Below are 21,918 nucleotides of genomic sequence, written 5' to 3'. Positions count from 1 at the left end.
TGGATGAACACAGCAGACCAAGCAGCATCAGAGGAGCAGGAAGGCTGGCGTTCGGGCCTAGATCCATTTCTGATGAAGGGTCTAAGCCCGAAACATCAGCTTTCCTGCTCCTCTGATGCTGCTTGGCCTGCTGTGTTCATCCAGCTCTACACCTTGTTATCTCAATCTCCTATGCTGTTGTTTTTCCCTCGTTCTCTCCTTAGCATGGTGCTGTTTTCTCCATACCAATCTACTCATCTTCTGTGGCATTCATGTTCCATTCCCTTCTTCCCCCCCTACCTCCATAAACCCTATAGTTCTATATAGTCCCTACACAATGCAAACTCATAGAACCAACCAGCTGTGTCCTTCCCTTACAATGCCAACGCACATTATTATCCAACGTGAATCTTAAATCACAGAAATTAAAGCTACCAATGCATTAAAGATATCACAATTGAACAAGTACTTTCTTATTGATACAAAACAAACAGCAAATACATTTAAATTGCTTCAATTAATCCCTTTATAGAAACAAACATTTCATGTAAGTGCTCAATGGCTTCAATCAATAACCATCTCACTTTAGTGCTTAATCCCTTATGTTAACAAACTTTTCCGTTCAACATGCAGATTGAGCTGATATCAAAAGGAACTATTATGAAAATTATAGCTTTAGAAATCAGTCATGATGTAAAATTGTATAATACCTCTCTATGAACAGGCAGTCTGAATTTGTTTTTTTTTTACATGCATCATTTCTGTTTTTGGATATAACTTTGCTAGTCACAATGAGTTAATGCAGCATTTACACAAACACAGGTCTTTTCATAATCTTAAAGTTGCTTTACCTCCACCAAAGGTGTTCTGGACCAGATCCGGAGGAATATCTTATTCCCCATGTTCCCCACAAGCCAACCATAATTACCATGTGCCCTCTACTTTCCCCTATAAGCACATGCTAACTCCCACCCATTATCCTTTCCCCCAATACCTTACAAGCCTGTTCCTCAAGCATCCAGAAGAAGCATACATAGAAAACATACAGTTCTGTTACTCCAAATTTCTGTGTTGCAGATTAAACTCAATTGGGAAAAAAACACTCATTCATAAATATATAGTTTGACAAGCAGTCCAAAGCGTATATGTACCTTTTGTGCACAATCTACAGTTAACAGTGCCAAACAGCAACCTCTGGCCAAAAAACACCGTGCCAGACCTCCTCCCACCCCATAAGGATACCACAGATACCAGATGTCTCCCTCCTGTCCTCTACTGAAAAGATCCTTGACTCCAGGTCCCATAGCTGCAGGAGTAGATCAGCTCTCTAGAAGGACAAGGGAAGGACAAATGAGACACTGGTGGCGATCGGCGAGCTGGCATGCAACAGCGAGACAATTGGCATGTTGTCTTAAAATAGAAATAAAACCTTTGCAAAGGATTCCTTTGCAAATGAAAAATGAATAAACATTGAAGTTGCCTTTGAATAAAAACAAACTTAAAATAAATTCAATATTTTATTGCCCCGTCCATCGAAGGCAGGAAAATACTTTTGTTTCCTTGTGGGGGCAGGGATCGGAAAAAACCCCAGTTATGCCTGGACCTTCTGAAGAAGGGTCCTGACCCAAAACGTCAACTTTCCTGCTCTGCTGCCTGACCTGCTGTGTTCTTCCAGCTCCACACTGTGTTGTCTCTGACTCCAGCATCTGCAGTTCTTGCTATCCCCCCTTTATGCCTGTCTCTTCATGTGATACGTGGAACGTTCCTTGTTCCAGTCCTATTCCTCACCCCAACCACAACTCTTATTCCTATATGTTGATGATATTATCATCGGTGCTGCTTCCCTGTCTCATCTGGAATTGGAAAAGTTAATTAATTTCCCTGCCAATTTTTAACCTGCCCTCACGTTCACTTGGTCTGTCTATGACTCCTCCCTTCCATTCCTCGACATCTCAGTTTACTTTTCTGGGGATAGATGGCCACTATTATTCACTATAAACTCACCAACTCCTGCAGCTACCTGGACTATGCAACCTCGCACCCTGTTTCTTGTAAAGACTCCATTCCATTCCCTCAGTTCCTCCATCTCCATTGTGTATGTTCCGATGAGGCCAACTTCGACGAGGGACCCTCCAAAATGTCCACCATCTTTCTTAACCGATGATTCCCAAGCACCGTTGTTGACTGGACCCTCAACTGGGTTCAACGCATCTCCCGCACTTCAACCCTCACCTCCTCTCTTCCCTCCTGCAACAGCAATAGGGTCCCCATTGTTCTTACCTACCATCCCACCAGCAACTACATCCAGAAGATCATCAGCTGCCATTTCCTCCACCTCCAGTGAGATGCCACATGTTCCCCATCCCTCCCTTGTCCGCCTGTTGCAGGGACCATTCCCTCCAGGACACCCTGGTCCATTCTTTCTTCATGCCCAACATCCCCTCACAGCCCCACAGCATCTTTCCCTGCAACTGCCAAAGGTGTAACACCTGCCCATTTACCTTCTCCCTCCCCAGAATCCAAGCACCTAAACATACTTTCCAGTGAAGCAGCACTTTACCTGCACCTCCCAGAATCTAACCTTCTGCATTTGCTGCTCACAATGTGGTCCCCTCGACGTAGGGGAAACAAAGCATAGACTGGGTGAGCGCTTCACACAACATCTTTGTTCTGTTTGCCAAAAAGACCCTGAGCTTCCAGATGCCTACTACTTTAATACATCACCCAGTTCCCTGGCCAACATGTGTCTCAGGTTTGTTACAGTGTTCCAGTGAAGCTCAGCGCAAGCTGGAAGAGCAACACCTTATTTTCCGCTTGGGAACCTTGCAGCCCTCTGGGCTCAATATCTAGTTCAATAATTTTAGGGCCTGAACTCTGCCATGTTCTAGCCCCCTACCCCACACACCAGGCCTTGTTATCACATAGCCTACCATTACACACTACCTATTGTTAGCCATTAATAGTTTCCATTAACAGTTATTCATCCTCCTATCCAGATCGTCATCAACTCCTTTGTCTGTCCAACTGTTCTCTTTCTTTGGGCTCTATGCCCACCTATTATTTACTCCTTACCCCCTCCCCCCACCCTATCTTCTGCATATAAACAGACATTTTCCTAGCTACCTTCAGTTCTGAGGAAGGGTCACCGGACCCAAAACATTAACTCTGATTTTTCTTCGCAGATGCTGCCAGATCTGCTGAGTTTTTCCAACAACTTCTGTTTTTGCTCTAGAAGGATATTCTGCCTGCCCAAAGAAATGTGTTTCGAATAGACCTGCTGTTATCTAGTCTAATCTTCACACACCAGGTTCCGGACAGCAGGAACTCCCAAAATCTGATTTCAGTTATCACAATCATCACTGAAATAGCCAGCTGCCTCTGGGAACAGTGTGTGTGTGACCTATGGCCTGACCCTTCAAATTGGAAATGCAGGTTTAGGGTCAGGACTCACAATTCCCAATGTCTTCCAGCATTTTCACCAAAGCAGGGAAGCTCTCCGTCATGGTGCAGATCGGAACAATGCTGTTGATGACTTGCTTATGGTCTCTACACTGATGGTAATCGACAGTTTGGATTCAAAACTCACGTGAGAAAATATTTGACATTTGTCAGGGGTTTAGTTGGCAAATGACACCCTGCAGTTATGAGTGGTCAGCATCTTTTGATCCGGGTTGTTAAACAAGAAGCATTAACTACTTACGATACGTTATGAACTCTCAGTAATAATATATATTAATAGTCTGGCAAATTTGAAGCCCAAAGTGATGGAGTCAATGGTATTCAGAAGGAAGAAATTATCAGTGTAGTTTCTTTTATAGAGTGCGATTGTTTTGGCAACTGGGAGTGTTTTAGTTTGAAATGTTGTTTGGAGGAGAGCTTTCTTTGGTCTTAGTTCCAATATGCTAGTTTTATTCATTGTGGTTAAAGTTCTGGTCATTGCATTCTGTTCCATTGATGCATGAAGCTGTTAATCCATATCATTCCTAAAATGAAGTCTCCTTATAGTTTAGCATCATTATTCTCTTAATGAAAATATTTGTGTCAGTATCAATTTGGCTTATCTTAAGCCAGCTTATCCAAATTGTGTGATTGATTTAGGGTACTCTCAGTATAATCTGCCACAATGAAGTCTCATAACATAACAAGCACAAAGTAGCTAATTCAGTATCATGCCAAATACTGAAAATGAAACCATTTAAAAATTGAAACATTAGTTTAAGTAAGTGATGTAGCTGTTAATATTTGGGGGGAAAAAGGCTTAAATTAAAATTTTAAACAGGGTTAAGTTCTAGACTGGCTTAAGCTCCAAACCCTTGGAAAAGCTTTCACTCAGTGTATACACAATCTCAATCAGAGCACAGGCTAACAGTGCTCTGGAAAAAACCCAGGACAGGGTTGTCCATCGTTTTGCACGAGAGGTCACATTTCAATCTTTTTCACTCAAGGAGATGACAGGTAAATTTCAGAATGATAAGATCTGAAAGGACTGCAGATACTGTAAATCAGGAACAAAAACAGAAGTTGCTGGAAAAGCTCAGTAGGTCTGGCAGCATCTGTGAAGGGAAAAAACTGGACCATTCTGAGGAAGGGTCACCGGACCCAAAACGTAAACTCTGATTTTCTGTTCACAGATGCTGCCAGACCTGCTGAGCTTTTCCAGTAACTTCTGTTTTTGTTCAGAATACTAAGATTTGGCACAACATTAATCATGTGTGACGAAGAAAACATAAACAATTTGCTAAAGAAAATTATCTCAAAGGAATGAATTCATTTTTTAAAATGTGTATTTAATAAAGATCACAATGTAAAAAGTATCAAGTAATAGAGTTAACATTTTTTTTGCTTAAGTAGAAGAGCTGAAGAGAGACCAGACTTGCTCCAAGTCAGACAGTCGACCCAGCACCGATCCCTGCATAGCGCGCCAGTCACAAGCCTCCAGTCCATAAAGAAACCCTCCACCACCACCCTATGTCTCCTACCATCAAGCCAATTTTGTGTCCGATTGGGAAGCTTTCCCTGAATCCCATGCAATCTAACTCTGCTAAACCAGTCTGCCATGCAGAGTCTTGTCAAAGGCTTTATTAAAGTCCATGTAGACAACATCTACTGCCATACTGTCATGTATCCTCTTGGTCACATCCTCAAAAAAACTCAAGCAGGTCTGTGAGACACTATTTCCCATGCACAGAGCTATGCTGACTATTCCTAAACAGTCCATGCCTTTCCAAATGCATGTAGATCCTGTCTCTCAGAATCCTCTCCAACAACTTACCAACGATTGACAGCAGAATCACCGGACTTTAGTTTCCAGCCTTCTCCTTGCAACCCTTCTTAAATAAAGGCACAACATTAGCCACCCTCCAGTCTTCCTGCACCTCACCCATGGCTGTAGATGCTACAGATATCTCTGCTAGGGGTCCCAAAATTTCGCACCTAGCTTTCCACAACAACCTGGGATACACTTGAACAGATTCCGGAAATTTATCCACCTTTATATTTTTTAAGACCTCCAGCACCTCATCTTCTGATATATGGACTGTTTTCAAGACATCGTTATTTATTTCCCCGAGTTCCCTAACTTCCATGTCTTTCTCCACAATAAATACTGACATGAAATATTAATATCTCTCTCATTTCCTGTAGTTCCACACATAGCTGACCTCATTGATCCTCAAGGGGCCCAATTTTCTCCTGAGCTGCTCTTTTACTGTCAATGTACTTGTAAAATCTCTGGAGGATTTGAGTTATAAGGGACATTTTTCTCTGGAATGTAGGAGTTTGAGGTTAACCTTACAAATGTTTATAAAATCATGAGGGGCATAGAAAAGGTGAATAGCAATGGTCCTTTCCCTAGGGTAAGGGAGTTCAAAGCTAGAGGGCATAGGTTTAAAATAAGAGGGGAAAGATTTAAAACAGACCTGAGGGGCAACATTTTCACAGAGGTGGTTCATATGTGGAATGAACTGCCAGAGGAAGTGGGAGATGCAGCTACAGTTACAACATTTAGAAGACATTTGGACAGATAAATGAATAGGAAAGGTTTAGAGGGATACGGGCCAAACACAGGCAAGTGGCACTAGTTTAGTTTGGGATACTTGGTCGGCGTTAATGAGTTGGATTGAAGGGTCTGTGTCCGTGCTTTGTTATTCTTTGACTCACCAAGGAGGGAAGATCAGAGTGAACTGAAAAGTCAGCTTTATCTAACTTCTAGTGGGCTACCCTGTCAGGGAGAGAAGTCTGTTGTCTTTCAGCTTGGTTTCTATCCTCCTCTCCTTGTCAGTGTGTCGATAGGTCTTTAAGGAAGGTGGGAGCGTCCAGCTCACTCCCAGTCTTAGTGGGTCAGTGTCAGTGTCACTCTCACACTCACTATCTTAAACTCACACCATTGCACTCCATCTCGCTCACAGACATTCTCTTTTACACCCACATTATTTCTTCAACCAATTTTTATACAGTTCCAGCATAACCTCCCTGCTTTTAAATACAATGCTTTGGCTAATAAAGGCAAGTATCCCATATGCCATCTTAGCCACTTTATCTACCTGTCCTGCTACCTTAAGGAACTTATGTACGTGCAAACCAAGGTCGTATTGATCCTTGACGCTTTCCAGGGTCCTACCATTCATCATATTCCATTGCCTTGTTTGTCCTGCCCAAGTGTTTCATCTCATACTGATCCGGATTGAGATGGTTTCTAACTCTGTTACTAAAGTTCTAAATACCTTGGAATGAAAAGCAATAAGGCAAGAATATATTGGGAATTCATTAATAAGGTAATTGTCTTAAAATATATGCCAGTTGTCCTTGGAGATGGAGATCATGTCCAACAACACACTCAAAGCTTTTAGAGGCTCCCGAGTGAGAGGATGTGTGAGTATGATATTCCACATGAATGATGCTTCAATTTGATCGTATAGTTTCTTTGTTTATTTACATTGCCCTAATGGGCTGTTTGTTCTCCTGTTGTTAATTTTTTGACAAAAGAGTCTTAAAACATAAGTGGGTTCTGTGGCACAGTGATAATATCCTGAACTCTTGGCCAGAAGGTTTGGGTCCAAGTCCCACCTGCAGTGGTGGTGTGTCATAACACTATGTCCAAACAGGTTGATTAGAAATGGTATTAAAGTATACATAAAGAGGAGCCAGCTGGAAGGAGGTGACCATGTGTTTGAATGGAGAACCAAGTCATGTGAAAAAAATACAGCAGCTCTTCCAAAGACTTTTGGTTTCAGTATGTGCTTCACTAATATGCTGGGAATCTCACGATCGCTTCCCCACACATGCATATAATACTTCCTGACACGTGATGTTCCCTACCCTCCCTGTCCTTCGTGCCTGCTTCCTCCCTCTCTCTCTCCCTTCCCTCACAAAAACTCTCCTCTCCAACTCCATCACAGTTGCTCTCTGTTCTCACTCCCTCAGACACACTTTCCCTTTCACTGCCTCACATGCACACCCCTCTCTCTCTCTGGCGCAAATCTTAAGGTTCTGTACCTAGGTACTTGTACCGAAGATGGTGCCTAGTGTGGTGACATTGTACGCTTCTCATTGTACTCCTGTACGTTTGTACTAGAGTATATGTGACAACAAAATCAAAATCAAAATCAAATTAAATATCAAATGCTGTCCCTCCCTCTCACTTCTTCACGTCCATTCTTCCTCTTGTCCGTGTCTCTCTTCCTCATGCCCACTCTCCCTTTGTCTCACTCCCTCAAACTCTTGCACTCTCTCACTATATCACACATTGTCTCCCTCTCTTTCACTGTCTTACACATGCAATTCATCTCTCATTCCCTATCACATGCTCTCCTACTCTCCCTCACACAGACAAGAGCCTTGTCTTCCTTCACCCCCTTAACCCCTCCTCCCCAGCACCTGACACTGCCAGGAACAAACTTCCTTAATGGCTACCTAGGAGAGTGGAGTCTTTGTCTGCATACCTGAGAACATGGAGTCTTTTTCTCTCACCCAGCAATACAGACTCTCACTTGAATTCTCTGTCCCACTCCCGTGTCCCATTGCCATTGCTCCAGGCTCCTGGCCTCAGGCTAAATGAAGCCACTCACCTTTACACATCTCCTCCAATCACAGAATGTTTTTGCCACTGAGAGGCTCATGAGTGAAATAACAGCAGCAAATTCAGGAGAGAAAGAGTTTATGATTGGAGAAGCAGCTCCTTGCAGATCTGTCACTTTCATTTCAAGTATTATGAGCAAGACTAGGGCCAGTGGACTGGATTCTGTCCCGGAGGCCATGTATTGAACAAGCTAGGTATAAAGGATTGCTTGGGCAGGAAAAACTACATGTCCTTACAGTCCTGATTTCACATCCACTGAAATGATTGGAATGGATAATCAGCTAAAATTGCAAAAGAATGTGCAGTTCCTCGGAGATCCTTTACACCAATTTCAGTAATAGTCCCCATGTATTTTCCTGTTTGACTGCATATTGTCAGCCTTGTCGTTAGTATATGCATTTTAGTAGATATTCACAAATCATGTTTCACCACTGGCTATTTGATGACTGATATCCCAAGTGATATCATTCAGCTTTGTTTAATCACGCCAGTAGGAATTAAGGAACTACTCATTAATGATCTTTTAACTAGAGTTTCGCAGCCAAAAGACTACATCTATCTGTGTCATCAAAATAAATGTAAAGGATTAATATGTCTCACATCCTCCTTATTGCAAACCTTGAGAAAGTGATGACAATTACAGATGGTCCTTAATTATGTTGTATTTTACAAGGTTAAATGTGTGGGATGAGTTTTGGTCAGATAGCACATACACGAATGACACCAGTGACTTCCATTTCTCCTTCGCTGGTTTGGTCCATCTTTCCATTTATCAATCTGTCAGAATCCTGGAATAGAAATATCTTTTATGTGTCTAGAAAGATGCAGGGTAAAAGTGATTAATTGTACTTGCTGACACGTTGCAGTTTCTATCTTATTGAGGGGATGGGATGGTTGGCAAGGAGGTGGGAAAGTAAAGGTTAACTGGCCTAAAGTGGCTCTGGTCAAGTGTTGCAGTATATCAACTCCCCATTGTTATGAATTTGTAAGCATTTTTCCTCTAATATGATTGAAAGCTGCACATAGCTAGTAATGTGCTAATTGATGAGCAGCATTCTGTTTGATGTCCTCACCAGTTATTTATCTTGGCTTTTAGGTATCTAAGCAACTGATATGTTCACCATTTCAAAAAGGTTACTCTTCATAATAATAAGCATCTTGCAGTCGAACAACAGCTGACAGAATTCATTAGTTTGAGACTCAAGACCCTGTAAATACATCTCAACAAATCTTTAAAGCTGCAATGTATGCAGGAGGAGCAAGGTGGCAATTTTTCAAATCCATGACCTTGTTAAAAAAATATCAAACTTACAAAAATATATGGTGCTGAAGGAGGTCATTTGGCCTATTGCGTACATGCTAGACAAGGAGTTTTGCTAATCTTTTAATTGCAACATTGTACTTAATTCATAAAACATCTTTATGTACATAGGTACTAAAGCAGTTCTATACAGTCTTTGCATATTAAAAAAATAAACATTGGGTCTGGCATTCCCTGCATTGCGAAGGTAAAAGGTATTTCTTTCTTATGCAGAGCAGTATTTACATACATGTGAGGCACCAGAGGATCCAATACCTGAACAGACCCATATTGTTCTTTGGCAGAAACACCTTAAACAATAGTCTTTCCCCACTCTGCCTCGGCAGTATCTGCCTCAAGCTGTTGCGCATCCCTCAGCACGTATCCTGGACCTTGGAATGTGCCAATTTGCAACACTCGGTCGAGTCAGCTCTTTGTTGTGGAAGACCAACAAGACCAAAGAGCATCTTTCATCCAGTTGATGGTCCTCCAAGGACAGTCAATGTTTGTCTTGGTGTGTGTCCCGGGGAACAAACCGATGACTAGAGTCCTGGGTCACAAAGCTGCTCAGAATGAACCTCAGCCAGACCACCGCATCTCTGTATAGACTTCCTTTGCAAAAACACATTCTAGAAGGAGATGTATTTACCTCCCAGCAGTGCTTCTAGGGCAGTGTGCAATACACACCGAGACCAGGTGTACATGAAGGATCTGACAGGTAATGCCCTTCTCACCGCCAGCCAAGCGATGTCTTGGTGCTTGTTGGAAAATTCCAGTGATGAGGCATTCTGCCAAATGACTTTGACAGTCTCCTCAGGGAACGTTTGATAGGGTCCATCGTCTTCGTTTCCCTCAGATTCTCGATGGTATGTGCTGACCACTTCCTAATGGGCAAAGGTGATTTTCTTTGCAAACATCTCCATGAAGGACGGTGATATGGAACAATCCAACTACTTGGATTGATACGTGGTGCTGAGGGCAGTCCCATCCCTCGCAACACTAGGTGTGAGTAGAACCTCAGGACGTAATGACACTTGATTGTTGCATACCGAAGGTCCATGCACAACTTGTGCAGCTGCACACAAAGGTGGCCATCAGGATGAGGGTGGCGTTGGGTATGTTCTTCCCGCCCCTTATCCAGAGCTTTGTACATTGCTGTCCCTGTGGACAAAGTCCTTCTTAGACCTCCAGATAAAGTGGAACATAGCTCAGGTGCTTGCAACAGCGCAGGTTCTGGGGAGGGGCGAGACCTGCGCCATGGAGATAGCAATCCGAAACGTCGACTTTTCTCCTCCTCTGATGCTGGCTGACCTGCTGTGTTCCTCAAATTCCACACTGTGTTGACGCAGACCTACACCACGTACAGCAACAGGGAGAATGCCTCACACTTGATGACTAGGTTTTAATTCACAATGGAGAAGGAGCAGTGCTCTGCCTCCCCTTGGTGATGTGTTCCTCCCAAGTTTTTGCGCAAGCCCCAGCCTCGGCAAACCATATTACCAGCACCTTCAGCTAATCTGACTTGATTGTGAAGGGAATAAAGGACCGGTTGGTCCAGTTCCCAAAAGACATGGCCTCGCTCTTGCCTTGATTTACCTTGGCTCCCAAGGCCAGTTCAAACTGGTCACATTCTCAATGTTCTGTGCTCTGACACCAGATCCAAACTGAAAATGATGTTTTCCTGTATACAGGGAGGCTTTGACCTTCAGGCCTCTGCTGCCTGGAATAGTCACCCCTCTCAGGTTCACATCCTTCCTGATGGACTTGGCAAAATGCTCTATATAACACACAAATAAGGCAGGAGAGAATGGGCAGCCCTGCCTGACTCCAGATCTGATCGGGAAACTTCGATTCCCGCCCCAAAGCCCATTTTGGAGACCACAAGTCGGTGTGAAATTTCCTTTCAAAGGCCTTCTCCTGGTCCAGGCTGATGAGGCAGGCATCCACTCCCTGTCCTGTGTGTAGGCAATCGTATCCCTGAAAAACATGAGGCTGTCAATGATCGTCCTGCCTGGCACAGACGAGTTTGGTCGGTGTGAATCACCTGATCCCAGAGCAAACCTGACCTGGTTGGTGATGACCTTGACAGGATTTTGCAATCTGCATTCAGAACTGAAATTGATCACCAATTTCTAATGTCCTCCCTCTTCCCCCTTTCACTTGTAGATGAGAGTGATGATACCTTTCCTCATGGATTTACACGTTGCTACCAGCCAGAAGCATACTGTTGTGTCCAGTATTGTGAAGCTACTTGGAACCTGCAGCAATCCAGGAGAATGCTCTTCACTCAGAATGTCTGATTGACCAGTGTACCTACCTTCACCTTCTTCACAGTCACCCTGACAGTGTTCCAGACATACTGGCCTGGGGCCCAGGCACTTTCGATATCATAGCTCTGGTTGTCTGTATGTTGAATTGGCGTTAGGCCGAAGCCTACACAAAGATCCACCAATAGCAGCTCAGCGCAATTAACCATCCTTTGGTGCCTGCTCATGATCCAACTATGATCTTGAAATACAGTAATGACACTAGACTCAGAACTTACGTTTTGTATTAGCCAAAAGGCCAAGAAACGATTGGACCAAAAAATAAGTTATCCAGTCTAATCCCACTTTCCAGCTGTTAGTTCATGGCTATAAGTCATAGCATCAATGGAAGTTTCTGTTTCTACCATCTTTTCAGGCAGTGAGTTCCACCACACCCTAGGTGAAATAAGTACCCCCAAATACCCCTTTAATCCTTCTATCAGTTACCTTATTCTATAAATTTGCACCATTTCCTGATTTGTTCCAGCTATTAATTTTTTTAACATGTAATGATGTGTCGCCAATAATTTACTCTCTCGATCATTGGAATTGCAACTTGAAATTTTTACTTCAATCAATTTTTTTTATGTAAGGGGTGAAAGAGGATGAGAGCTTGGTGGAAGCAACCAGAAAATGAATTGGAAATTTCATGCTGTAACATTCCAAACTGACTGCTTTGTGGAAATGGAAAGGGCACCAATATTACTTCTGCATGTTTGCTTACTCCAAAAGCTGTGCAAAATGAATTCTCATAGGTGACAGCTAAAATGAAATACTGTGCAGTTGGAAATCTGAACAAAATCAGCAAATGCTAGTCATGTATAATGTTTCGGTGGACACCTAGAAAGGCACAAATTAACATTCCAATTTGGATCCATCATCAGACCTTTCCTTGCAGTGTGATTTGAAACTGGAAGGGAGAGATAATTAGTTTAAAAAGACACGGTCTCCCTTAACTTCAGCACTAGATCTGGTCTGTAGCTTCTTCCCAATCTCTCTTTCTGGCCCTCTCGAAACTCTTTGTTTACCTGACTAAGCTATCTTCTCCCTTCAGCCCCAACCTCATCCAATCCTTCATCATTCATTCACCACTGCTGACCCTTCAAATAGTTGTCACTGCTCATTTTCACCACCATCCATCCACCAGACCACCCCACCTCACCCACCCCCATACAAGCACCATTCCTGTCCCCTTCAAAACTTATGCTAAGACCTCATACTAAAACAGGCACACGCAACCAGTTTTTTAAAAATTTACATTTCTAATCTCCGATTTCTCTGTTGCATCCTCAAACTTGTAATTATTCCCCAGCTCCATACTCGCCTCTCCAGAAATTCTTTGCCTAAAACCCTCCAATCCAGCTTTCAGCTGCATCAGGTCTGAGACTGCTCTGACCAAAGTCATAAAAAACAATTGATGTGGAGGTGCCGGTGTTGGACTGGGGTGGATAAAGTCAAAAATCACATGACATCAGGTTATAGTCCAACAGGTTTATTTGAAGACACAAGCTTTTGGAGTCTCGCTCCTTCTTCAGGTATCAGACTGACACTTGAAGAAGGAGCAATGCTTTGAAAGCTTGTGTCTTCAAACAAACCTGTTGGACTATAACTTGGTGTCGTGTCATGAAAGATAGTTGTGATTGTGGTGTGAGTCAAAATCACAAAACATCAGGATAAGGTGAGGAAATATTAGTCTTGTGTAAATTGATCAAAACCGATCCAGAGAAAGGAGGTGACATTATGAAAATAAGAAATATAGAATTAGTCTCCAATTCATTTATATTGTGCAAAAGTGCTGCACAATCCTCAAGAGGTTTGTTATTACATTGCTTCTGACAGAGCATCCATTAAAGAACACAGTTTTTTTTTTTATTTTTAACCCTTCGAACATTTATTTTTTTGACCCTAATTGATTACTACTCCTAAGGGAAAGATATAGGTATGTCTCTGATTAGATTATCTTCATGACACTGACACAGGTTCATATTCATGAGATTCTTGCAGCTAACAGAAGCTAATATTCTCAGTGGTACAATGTAGGAGGCAATGAATTAATTTGAACATTTCTGTGTTCAGAATGATGAGAATGTGAAACTTGTTATCATGTGATGAATAACATTGCGTCATTACGGAAGGGAAGGACCCCATTTAGCCCAACATGTCCGTGCATTCTCTGAAGAGAAGTGCAGCCAGTCTCACTCCCACACCCTATTCCTCAATTATCAATTCATTTTCATTTGAAATCATTGATCATCTCTGTTTCCATCACTCTCAAGCAGTGAATTCCACGTTAAATGCATTTAAATGTAAGCGTACATGAGAACATGATGAAGAATGGAATAAACAGTAATGTAAATAGGATAAATTGAAGTCAAGTGGGAGCAGGGCTGTGTGCAACATAGGCACTAGTTGAGCCGATTAGCCTGTTTCTGTGCTGTAAAATTCTGTGTTATTGTGCCCTCTGTAAAGGGCTTAACCATTGCATGTTTGAATGATACGTGCATTGAAGTGGGTGCTTGATTGTGTTTCAGCTTCAAAAAAAAACGAAACTTTTGCCTGAAGAAGAGGATAACCATTGTACCTACCAACAAATTCACTTGTCATTTGATTCCCCTCCAGCATTGGGGAAAATAAATCATAGCTTTTCTTCTTGTTTCAACGATGGAAGAGATTTTCCACCACTGAGTTGACTGGTTTCTATGTACATATGATTGACAAACATTCTGTATAAACTGGTTTATAAGGATAGGAAATCATATCCTGGCACAGTACCAACAAGCTGGTTAGGAGCATGCACAAAATGCATCTGTTTGAAGGATTGGTCTCACCAGTAATCTTGTGGAGAGTTTATTTGAATAAATTCTTAATGGTCCCTGTGCATTGCAGCTCAGTAAGAATAATAGTGGTAAATGACCACATTTATTCTATGATAGCCTTTAGAAAGGTTTAAAATGGGCTTGAAGCAGTTTGTCAAGGTTGCTTGACAGTAGACTTGGAAGTAATGTATCGTGATAAATGGTCAAGACACAGCACCTGATTTTATTCGATGGGTGAGTGTGCTGTTGCCCTGTCAGCTGGGTGTGTGCCAATTGCTCTGTTTGGTTGGTCATGGGGAGTACAAAAAAGAACCATGGTTGGTGGCAGGTGGCATAACCAGCATCATTACTACAAGCACTACCTGAGACCATATGCAGGAATATACGGCACACTTAAGGAATTTAGCAATGTAAGATCGCCCAAGATATAGGTGTGTTCCTGCTCCGATTATCTTAGTGATACTTTCACAGGTTCACATTCATGAGATTCTTGCAGCTGACAGAAGCTCATATTCTTAGTAGTACAGTGTAGGAGGCAATGAATCAAAATGTTGCCTGCCACCCAGTTACACATTTATTGCTCAACAGTGGTAATTCTTCACTCATCTTTACAGCTCTTTGAATGCATTATCCTCAGCAGGACATACAATCAAGCTGGTACTTACTGCTGAAAACCTGACCAAATTTTCAAAGTACATAAAAATGAAATTCATTGTAACACACACTAACTGTATGATGCATCATTTATGAACCCATAGTGGCCTACTGTATATCAAAACTATTTCTTTGCCTGAATATCAAAATCCCATTTAGTATAAAAGAAGAAAGTACACCACAGAAACACTTAATCCAGTCCTGCTAATCTGTGCTGATATTCACGCTTCACATTATTTTTCTCCTATCCTATTTCACCTAACCCTATTATCACATCCTGTATTCCTTTCTGCCTTATTTATCCAGCTTCTACTTAAATGTGTCCATGCTATTCACCTGTCATTCCTTAGAAAGACAGAAAAAAGCTGTTTTTCAGAATGGGGAATGGTAGATAGTGGTGTTCCCCAAGGATCAGTGCTAGGAAAACCTTTTCTTAATATCCATAAATAATTTGAATATTAGAAAATAAAATGAAATGGCAAAATTTGTAAATGATACTGAACTTGGAGATGTATTTAACAGTGAAGATGAGAGTGATAACATCTCAGAATGGTAGCCAAGTGGCAAATGGAATTTAACATGAGTGTAAGGTGACATATTTTGTCATAATAGGGAGAGGCAATAGTAAGTAAATTGAACTGTTCTAAATTGTGCACAGGGCAGAAGGATCTAGGGTTCATGTGGCAGGGCATATTGAGAAAATTTGAGAGTTCTTAGACTTCGTACATAGAGGGATTAAATTTAAAAAAAAAACAGAAATTATGCTGAACCTTCATAAAGCTCTGGTTAGGATACAACCAAAATATTGCATCTAATTTAGTTCTGGTCCTCAATAGGAAAGATTTGAGTAAATTAAGAGGTTGCAGAGAAGCTTTAACAAATAGTTAGAGAGCTTGAAGAATTTTAACTACCAAGTTTAAGTTAGAAAAGCTAGAATTGTGCTCTTTGGAACAGAGGAGCTAAAGGGAAGATTTGTCAAAGGTGTGCGAGATTCTCACAGCTTTGTACAAGTTAAACAAGGAAAAACTGTCTCCAGCTGATGTTACAACTTCAAGGAGGCCACAGATTCAAGATTTTGGAAAGAGATGTGAGGTGGGGTGTGGGTGTGAGAAAGATATTTTTATGCAGCAAATAGTAATGAATTTGAACTCACCAATGAGAATAGTGGAAGGAAAGATTATCAACAATTCCAAAAAAAAAGCTGGAGTGATGTAAACTTAGAGAGAAACCATAATAAAATGGGTGAGTGGGGTTGATTGAATTGCTGTACACAGCCATCATGGACTCAATGGACTTATGGTCTCCTCCTGTGCTGCAATAACTCAAAGACTCTATGACTTCAGCAAACTGGAGAATGACTTAGAAATGTAGTTTACTGATTTTCTTGGGGAAAACAAATTTTGGCAATAAGCAGGAAGGAAGGAGTGGAAAAGACAGCTGTCATCTAAGTTGTTCACGGCCAGCTCTATGCTTTCCTTATGTCAAGTCTCCTGTTTGAAGGTGTATAGAAAGCTAGCATTGTAACAATTTATTCTTTTCCTATCAATGTAAGCCAGGGACAGGACATCAGGATTCAGTTTTCCAGTACTAGCTATTAACATCCTTGGTTCATCTCAGCAAATGTAGGAACCATCAGCTGCACATAATCTGTGGAGTGCATTAGTGGGCTTGAGAAGATAAGATCTACAAATATTTGTGTCAGGGAAAAACAGCATAAGATGCCTAATGGATGGCCATATGGCTGCCATTAATTACTTTTGCGACAATTTGAAATGCAACTGTGTGGCACCGTTGAGCAACTGTATCACAACCCAATTTCAACGAGAGCAGAGAGAATGGCATTGGCTTTGTTGGTCAATGGAGTCTGGGCAGCTTTTGATTACTGATGGTTTACTGCTTATTTTAGATATTGGTTGCATGTCGCAATGAACTTTGTAAGAGAATACAAGCTGAACAGGAGCTTGTGGAGGCAGATGTGCTCATCCTTTGGCATGTTGAGTGTGATAAGGTTCACAGAAATGGTTGATAACATCGTAGCCAGTGTAAATTTGATCCCTGCTCATCATGTTGGTGTATCTACATTCATACTGTATAATATCAACCACAACATACTGTACTTGGGCATATTAAAACCCACTCCAATCATTAACTTTCCCTGCATCTCACTACTGCAGGATTTCGCAGTTTATACCTAAGTGCTTTTTTTCTTGAACATCTGTGCGCTGTAAGTACTGATGATCAAATCTCACTACCCAACCATTCATGTAAGTATCGCTTCAGTTACCAAATGGCTAATTCTCTTTAGTACTATAGTCAAAAATAAAAATGAACATCACCAGCTGCCTTTAATTAACTCATGAATAACCCATTTATTGTGATCAAAACTTATTCTTAAAGCAGACGACAAAACATTGGTTAACAGCTCGGCTATGATCCAGAATTAAAACTATATCCCCTTAATTCCACACACCAGCAGACACACTCACACAACATGAAAAAATATTCTCTGCGGAATTAATTATTTCCTAAAAATGTAAAAAGAAAGAAAAATTCCGGTGGACCAAATGTCTGAAAACAAAGGATAAAACGTGATTATTTCTCATGCCCAGGGAATGTCCTGTTGACAAAGCTGAAATGCTGAAAGATGTAAACTGATAAATTTTAAGTTCTAGTTCCAATCAACTTGGATTCAAGTTGTTGCATTTGGTCATAGTCCACTACTTCAGGTTTTACCAGGTCAACAGAAATACGAGAATTTTGGAAACTCTATCAGAGGAACATCTTATAAGAAGCAGGATTTCTGGTTCTGTAGTGTATTTTTTTTATTCACTGACATCTGGGTGTGCAAACCCAGAGTTCTAAGACCAGCAGCTGCTGCTAGGTGATCATTAACATAGGCCCCTGTCCTTTCAAAGCCAAGTTTTTTTAAGTGTTTGAAGCGATAAACTTTTCTCCTTGCTTTATATACCTGCTTCTCCAAAGCCATGACTTGAATAATTAACAGATCATCATCCACATACTGCTGAACACAGTTCCAAGAAATCACCTGATCTTTCTCAATCCAGAAAATATCCAAATAAGTCCATCTCTTCTAGTACCCTTCACATAGTCCTTTAATATAGATATGTATTCCCAACTGTACATTTAGAAGTGTTATAAATTATGAGGAACTACTGATTAAACTTCAAGAGGGCAGACCAAGGTAGGTGAGTAGGCGGTAGAAATGTTTGAAAGAAATCACATGGTAAGGAAGAATGAGGAGACGCAATGAAATAAAGTGTTCTTTTCTCAAGAGAGCGCGAGAGAGAGGGACTTGGGGTATACGTACGTATATCAGTGTAGGGTAGGTTGTGAAACTGATCAAGAAAGTATTCAGGATCATGGATGGTGTCCAGTTCTGGGCTCCACACTCTGTAAAGAATTTGAAGGCCTCAGAGGATGCAGAAAAGATTGATGAGAATGGTTTTAGTTATGAGAGACTTCAGTTGTGTGGAAAGATTGAGAAGCTGTTCTTCTTGGAGAAGATGAGATTAAGAAGATGGTGATGTTCAAAATCACAGTTGTTTGCATAGACAGAAGGATCAGGAACTAAAAGACGCAAATTTAAAGTGATTGGCAAAAGAAGCAACAGCAACATCAGGAAAAATATTTGGTGCAGTGAGTGCTAATGATCTGGAATTCGTAGCTTGGGAGTGTGCTGGACGCACTTCAGTCAAAGTCTTCTAAAGAGAAATGGAAAATTTTCTGAAGCGAAAATATTTCCACAACTGTGGGGAAAATGGCTGGAAGGCTAGGTTACTTGCTGTTTCAGAGAACCAGAATAGACACGAATGGCGTCCATCTGTAATATGTAGCCATTCTGTGATTCTATAGCATTCTCAATTGTTTTTTATTTTTAGGCTTCTTAGCATTGTAGAAAAATACTTAGCCCATCATATCTTTGGCTCAATGAAAGTGTTATCCAATTAGTTCTACTTCCCTGATTTTCCCCATAGTCCAACTGCATTTGTTCTTTTCAACAATATGTTCCAATTCATTTGTAAAAGTTACTATTGAATCTGCCTCTATTATTTTCTGAAGTTACATCAGACAACTTGATTTGTTTAAGAATTCACACTTCATTTCCTCTCTGGTTCTTTTGTCAGTTATCTCAAATCTGCCCTCCATTGTTGATCATCCTGCCAGTGGAAGTAGATTGTCTTTTTTCACTGTCAAAAACTTTCATAATTTTGAGCACCTATTAAATCTGCCCTAACCTTCAGTGCAGTGCAGTGATGTGTTTGTCCTGTGGAGTCTTGTAAATAAATCGCTTACATCCTTCTTCATTGTGACTAAACAACAAAACTGAACTATCTTTTCAAGATTTTTTAAAACCTATTATAATGAATAAGTAAAATCTCCCCCAATTCTGAAGAAGGGTCCCAACCTGAAACGTCAACTTTCCTGCTTCTCTGATGCTGCCTGGCCTGTTGTGCTCCTCCAGCTCCACACTGTGTTATCTATTAAGTAAAATCTGAATACACTTTTATAGATTTAATTGCTTTGTAACCAAAAGTGAACATTAGATGTGGACTACATGATAAACCAATGGTAACAGCACTGAGAATGTTTTAAAAAATTGTGGTGATGTTGGTCACATTACGTTTATTATTCATGAATCCTTGATTTCCCTCTGGAGCTGTGTTTAAACACGTTATTATTATTACTATAATACAGAGCTGCCAATGCAAAAGAATCTGAAGTGTTGACTGGCAACTTGGGAGACAAGCTTATCCCACAGAATGAAATCCTAAGAGATGTCAGCGACCTAAAGGCCTTGGCAAATCTACATGAGAGTCTGGAATGGTTATCAGCTAGGCTGAAGGGTTTTTTTTCTAGTCTGCCTACTGCTCAGTGTAAGTATCCAGCTCCTTTCATAAAGGTTTTATTTATCTTGATTTTGCTTAATACACAGATTTATCTGTTCCATAAATAATTCAATGTCCATTTAACACGCTCTAAATTTGCTTTAATTGCAAACAGCAGTTCATATTCTCTTTTTCTGCCTTGTTCCATGTGTTCTTGCAGTCACATTCCATCCCACTGCCCGCTGTCAAACTGATGTAGTGCTAACCAAAATTGAAAATGACATCCATTGTGCCTGTAACTGTGATGCCTTATCTCTCAAGTGTCCCCTCAGTGTCCTTGCAGCCTTTAACAACCCCACCCTCCTGCAATTTCTCCCTTCTGTTGCCCAGCTTATTGGTGCTACCCTAATGGGAGGCGATGGCCTAATGGTATTATTGCTGGACTGTTAATCCAGAGACCGAGATGATAATGTTCTGGGGACCTGGGTTCGAATCCCGCCATGGCAGATAGTGGAATTTGAATTCAGTAAATATCTGCAATTAACAATCTAATGATGACCATGAATCCATTGTGGATTGTCAGGAAAAACCCATCTGGTTCACTAATGTCCTTTAGGGAAGGAAACTGCCATCCTTACCTGTTCTGGCCTACATGTGACTCCAGACCCACATCAATGTGGTTGATTTTTAACTGCCGTCTAGGAAATTAGTGATGGGCAATAAATGCTGCCTCGCTAGTGACACCCTCATCCTGTGAATGAATACAAAAAAATTTGGTTCCACCTTTACCTACCAGATTTTTGCCAGAATACTACCATCAGTTTCTTCTCTTCCATACCTGCCCCATTACCACAAGACCTCCCCCAAGGATCTATCCTTTCAAGGAACCTTTTAAAGGAGGTGAGAGAGAGACCAGTGAAATTGATGGAGGGAACCTTGAATTTATGATCTCTGCAAATGAAGGTAGGTCAGCCAGTGATGGAGAGATTGTAATCGTCAAAGTTCAAGCGGTCAGAATTGGAGGTGCACGCATATCCCAATTGAATAGCGAGGAGATGGCAGAGATACGGAGTGGCAAAACCACAAAAAGATTTGAAAACCAAGATGAGAACTTTAAAATGTTGAGTTTTTTTTTAAATGGGAGTCACTGCAGGTCTGCGACCAACCCTAAAGTTTGTAAATGAGCTCCAGTTTCCTCCATCTTAATGATAGGTATGTAAAGTAATTGTCTTCACCTACTTGCCACTGTTTTGTACTGTACCTTTTTAAAATGATTCCATCATCCTTCCTAATATTAAACCAGACTGTAACCTTTGACTTCCTTTCAACTTTGAGCTGGTATTCTGACCTGACCCCATATCCCTTCTATCACAACAACCACCAATTTCCTCTCCTACCTCAACCCAATTGGTGCAAAAAACTCTCGACTGTATTCTTGTTCCCTCAGACTTGGCTATTCCAATGTTGATCAACCGTCTATCCTCCATAAGCTTAAATTCATCCAGAGCCGTGCAGTCATTTTACACTCATCCATCACTTTATTCTCACTAACAATTGACTACTTGTTCTGTAAAATCTCCATTTAAAATTCTCATCCATGCAACCAAATTCTATCATGCCTTCACTCTGTCCTTCCCAAATAATTTACTCCAACTTTACATTCCCCTACCACTGCCAAGCTTTGTTTATCAGACTGTCTCCTCTTGTTCATCTATTCCCTCCCGCCAGTTGCCCTTCCCCTTTTGGTATTACCTTCAGCCATCTCAAACTTAAGATTTGGAATCTTCAGCCCTTGATAAAGACACCCTGCTGTCTAACTCTGTTTCCTCCTTTAAACTGACATCTGACACCTCACCTTACATTGCTTTCTTTAGCCTAATGCATGTTTCTTCTTTAGCTTCTGCAAAATCTTGGACATTGTTCCATTGTTAAAGGCACC

General features: G+C 41.2%; 1 protein-coding gene across 1 annotated transcript in view; it reads left to right on the top strand.

The window, feature by feature from the left end:
- The window catches only part of LOC109932752 (exocyst complex component 4-like), a 154,673-nt gene that overhangs the window by 74,559 nt on the left and 58,196 nt on the right, over positions 1 to 21,918 (top strand). Inside the window, exon 3 of the mRNA XM_048609990.1 lies at positions 19,849 to 20,027. Coding sequence (XP_048465947.1) covers positions 19,849 to 20,027 — 179 coding nt within the window. The remainder of the gene's footprint in view (positions 1 to 19,848; positions 20,028 to 21,918) is intronic.

This window comes from Rhincodon typus, chromosome 22 (genome assembly GCF_021869965.1).
Source record: "Rhincodon typus isolate 14 chromosome 22, sRhiTyp1.1, whole genome shotgun sequence".
Taxonomy (NCBI): Eukaryota; Metazoa; Chordata; class Chondrichthyes; order Orectolobiformes; family Rhincodontidae; genus Rhincodon; species Rhincodon typus.
Note: the sequence above shows the minus strand (reverse complement) of the source record. Positions and strands in the feature narration are given on the sequence as shown.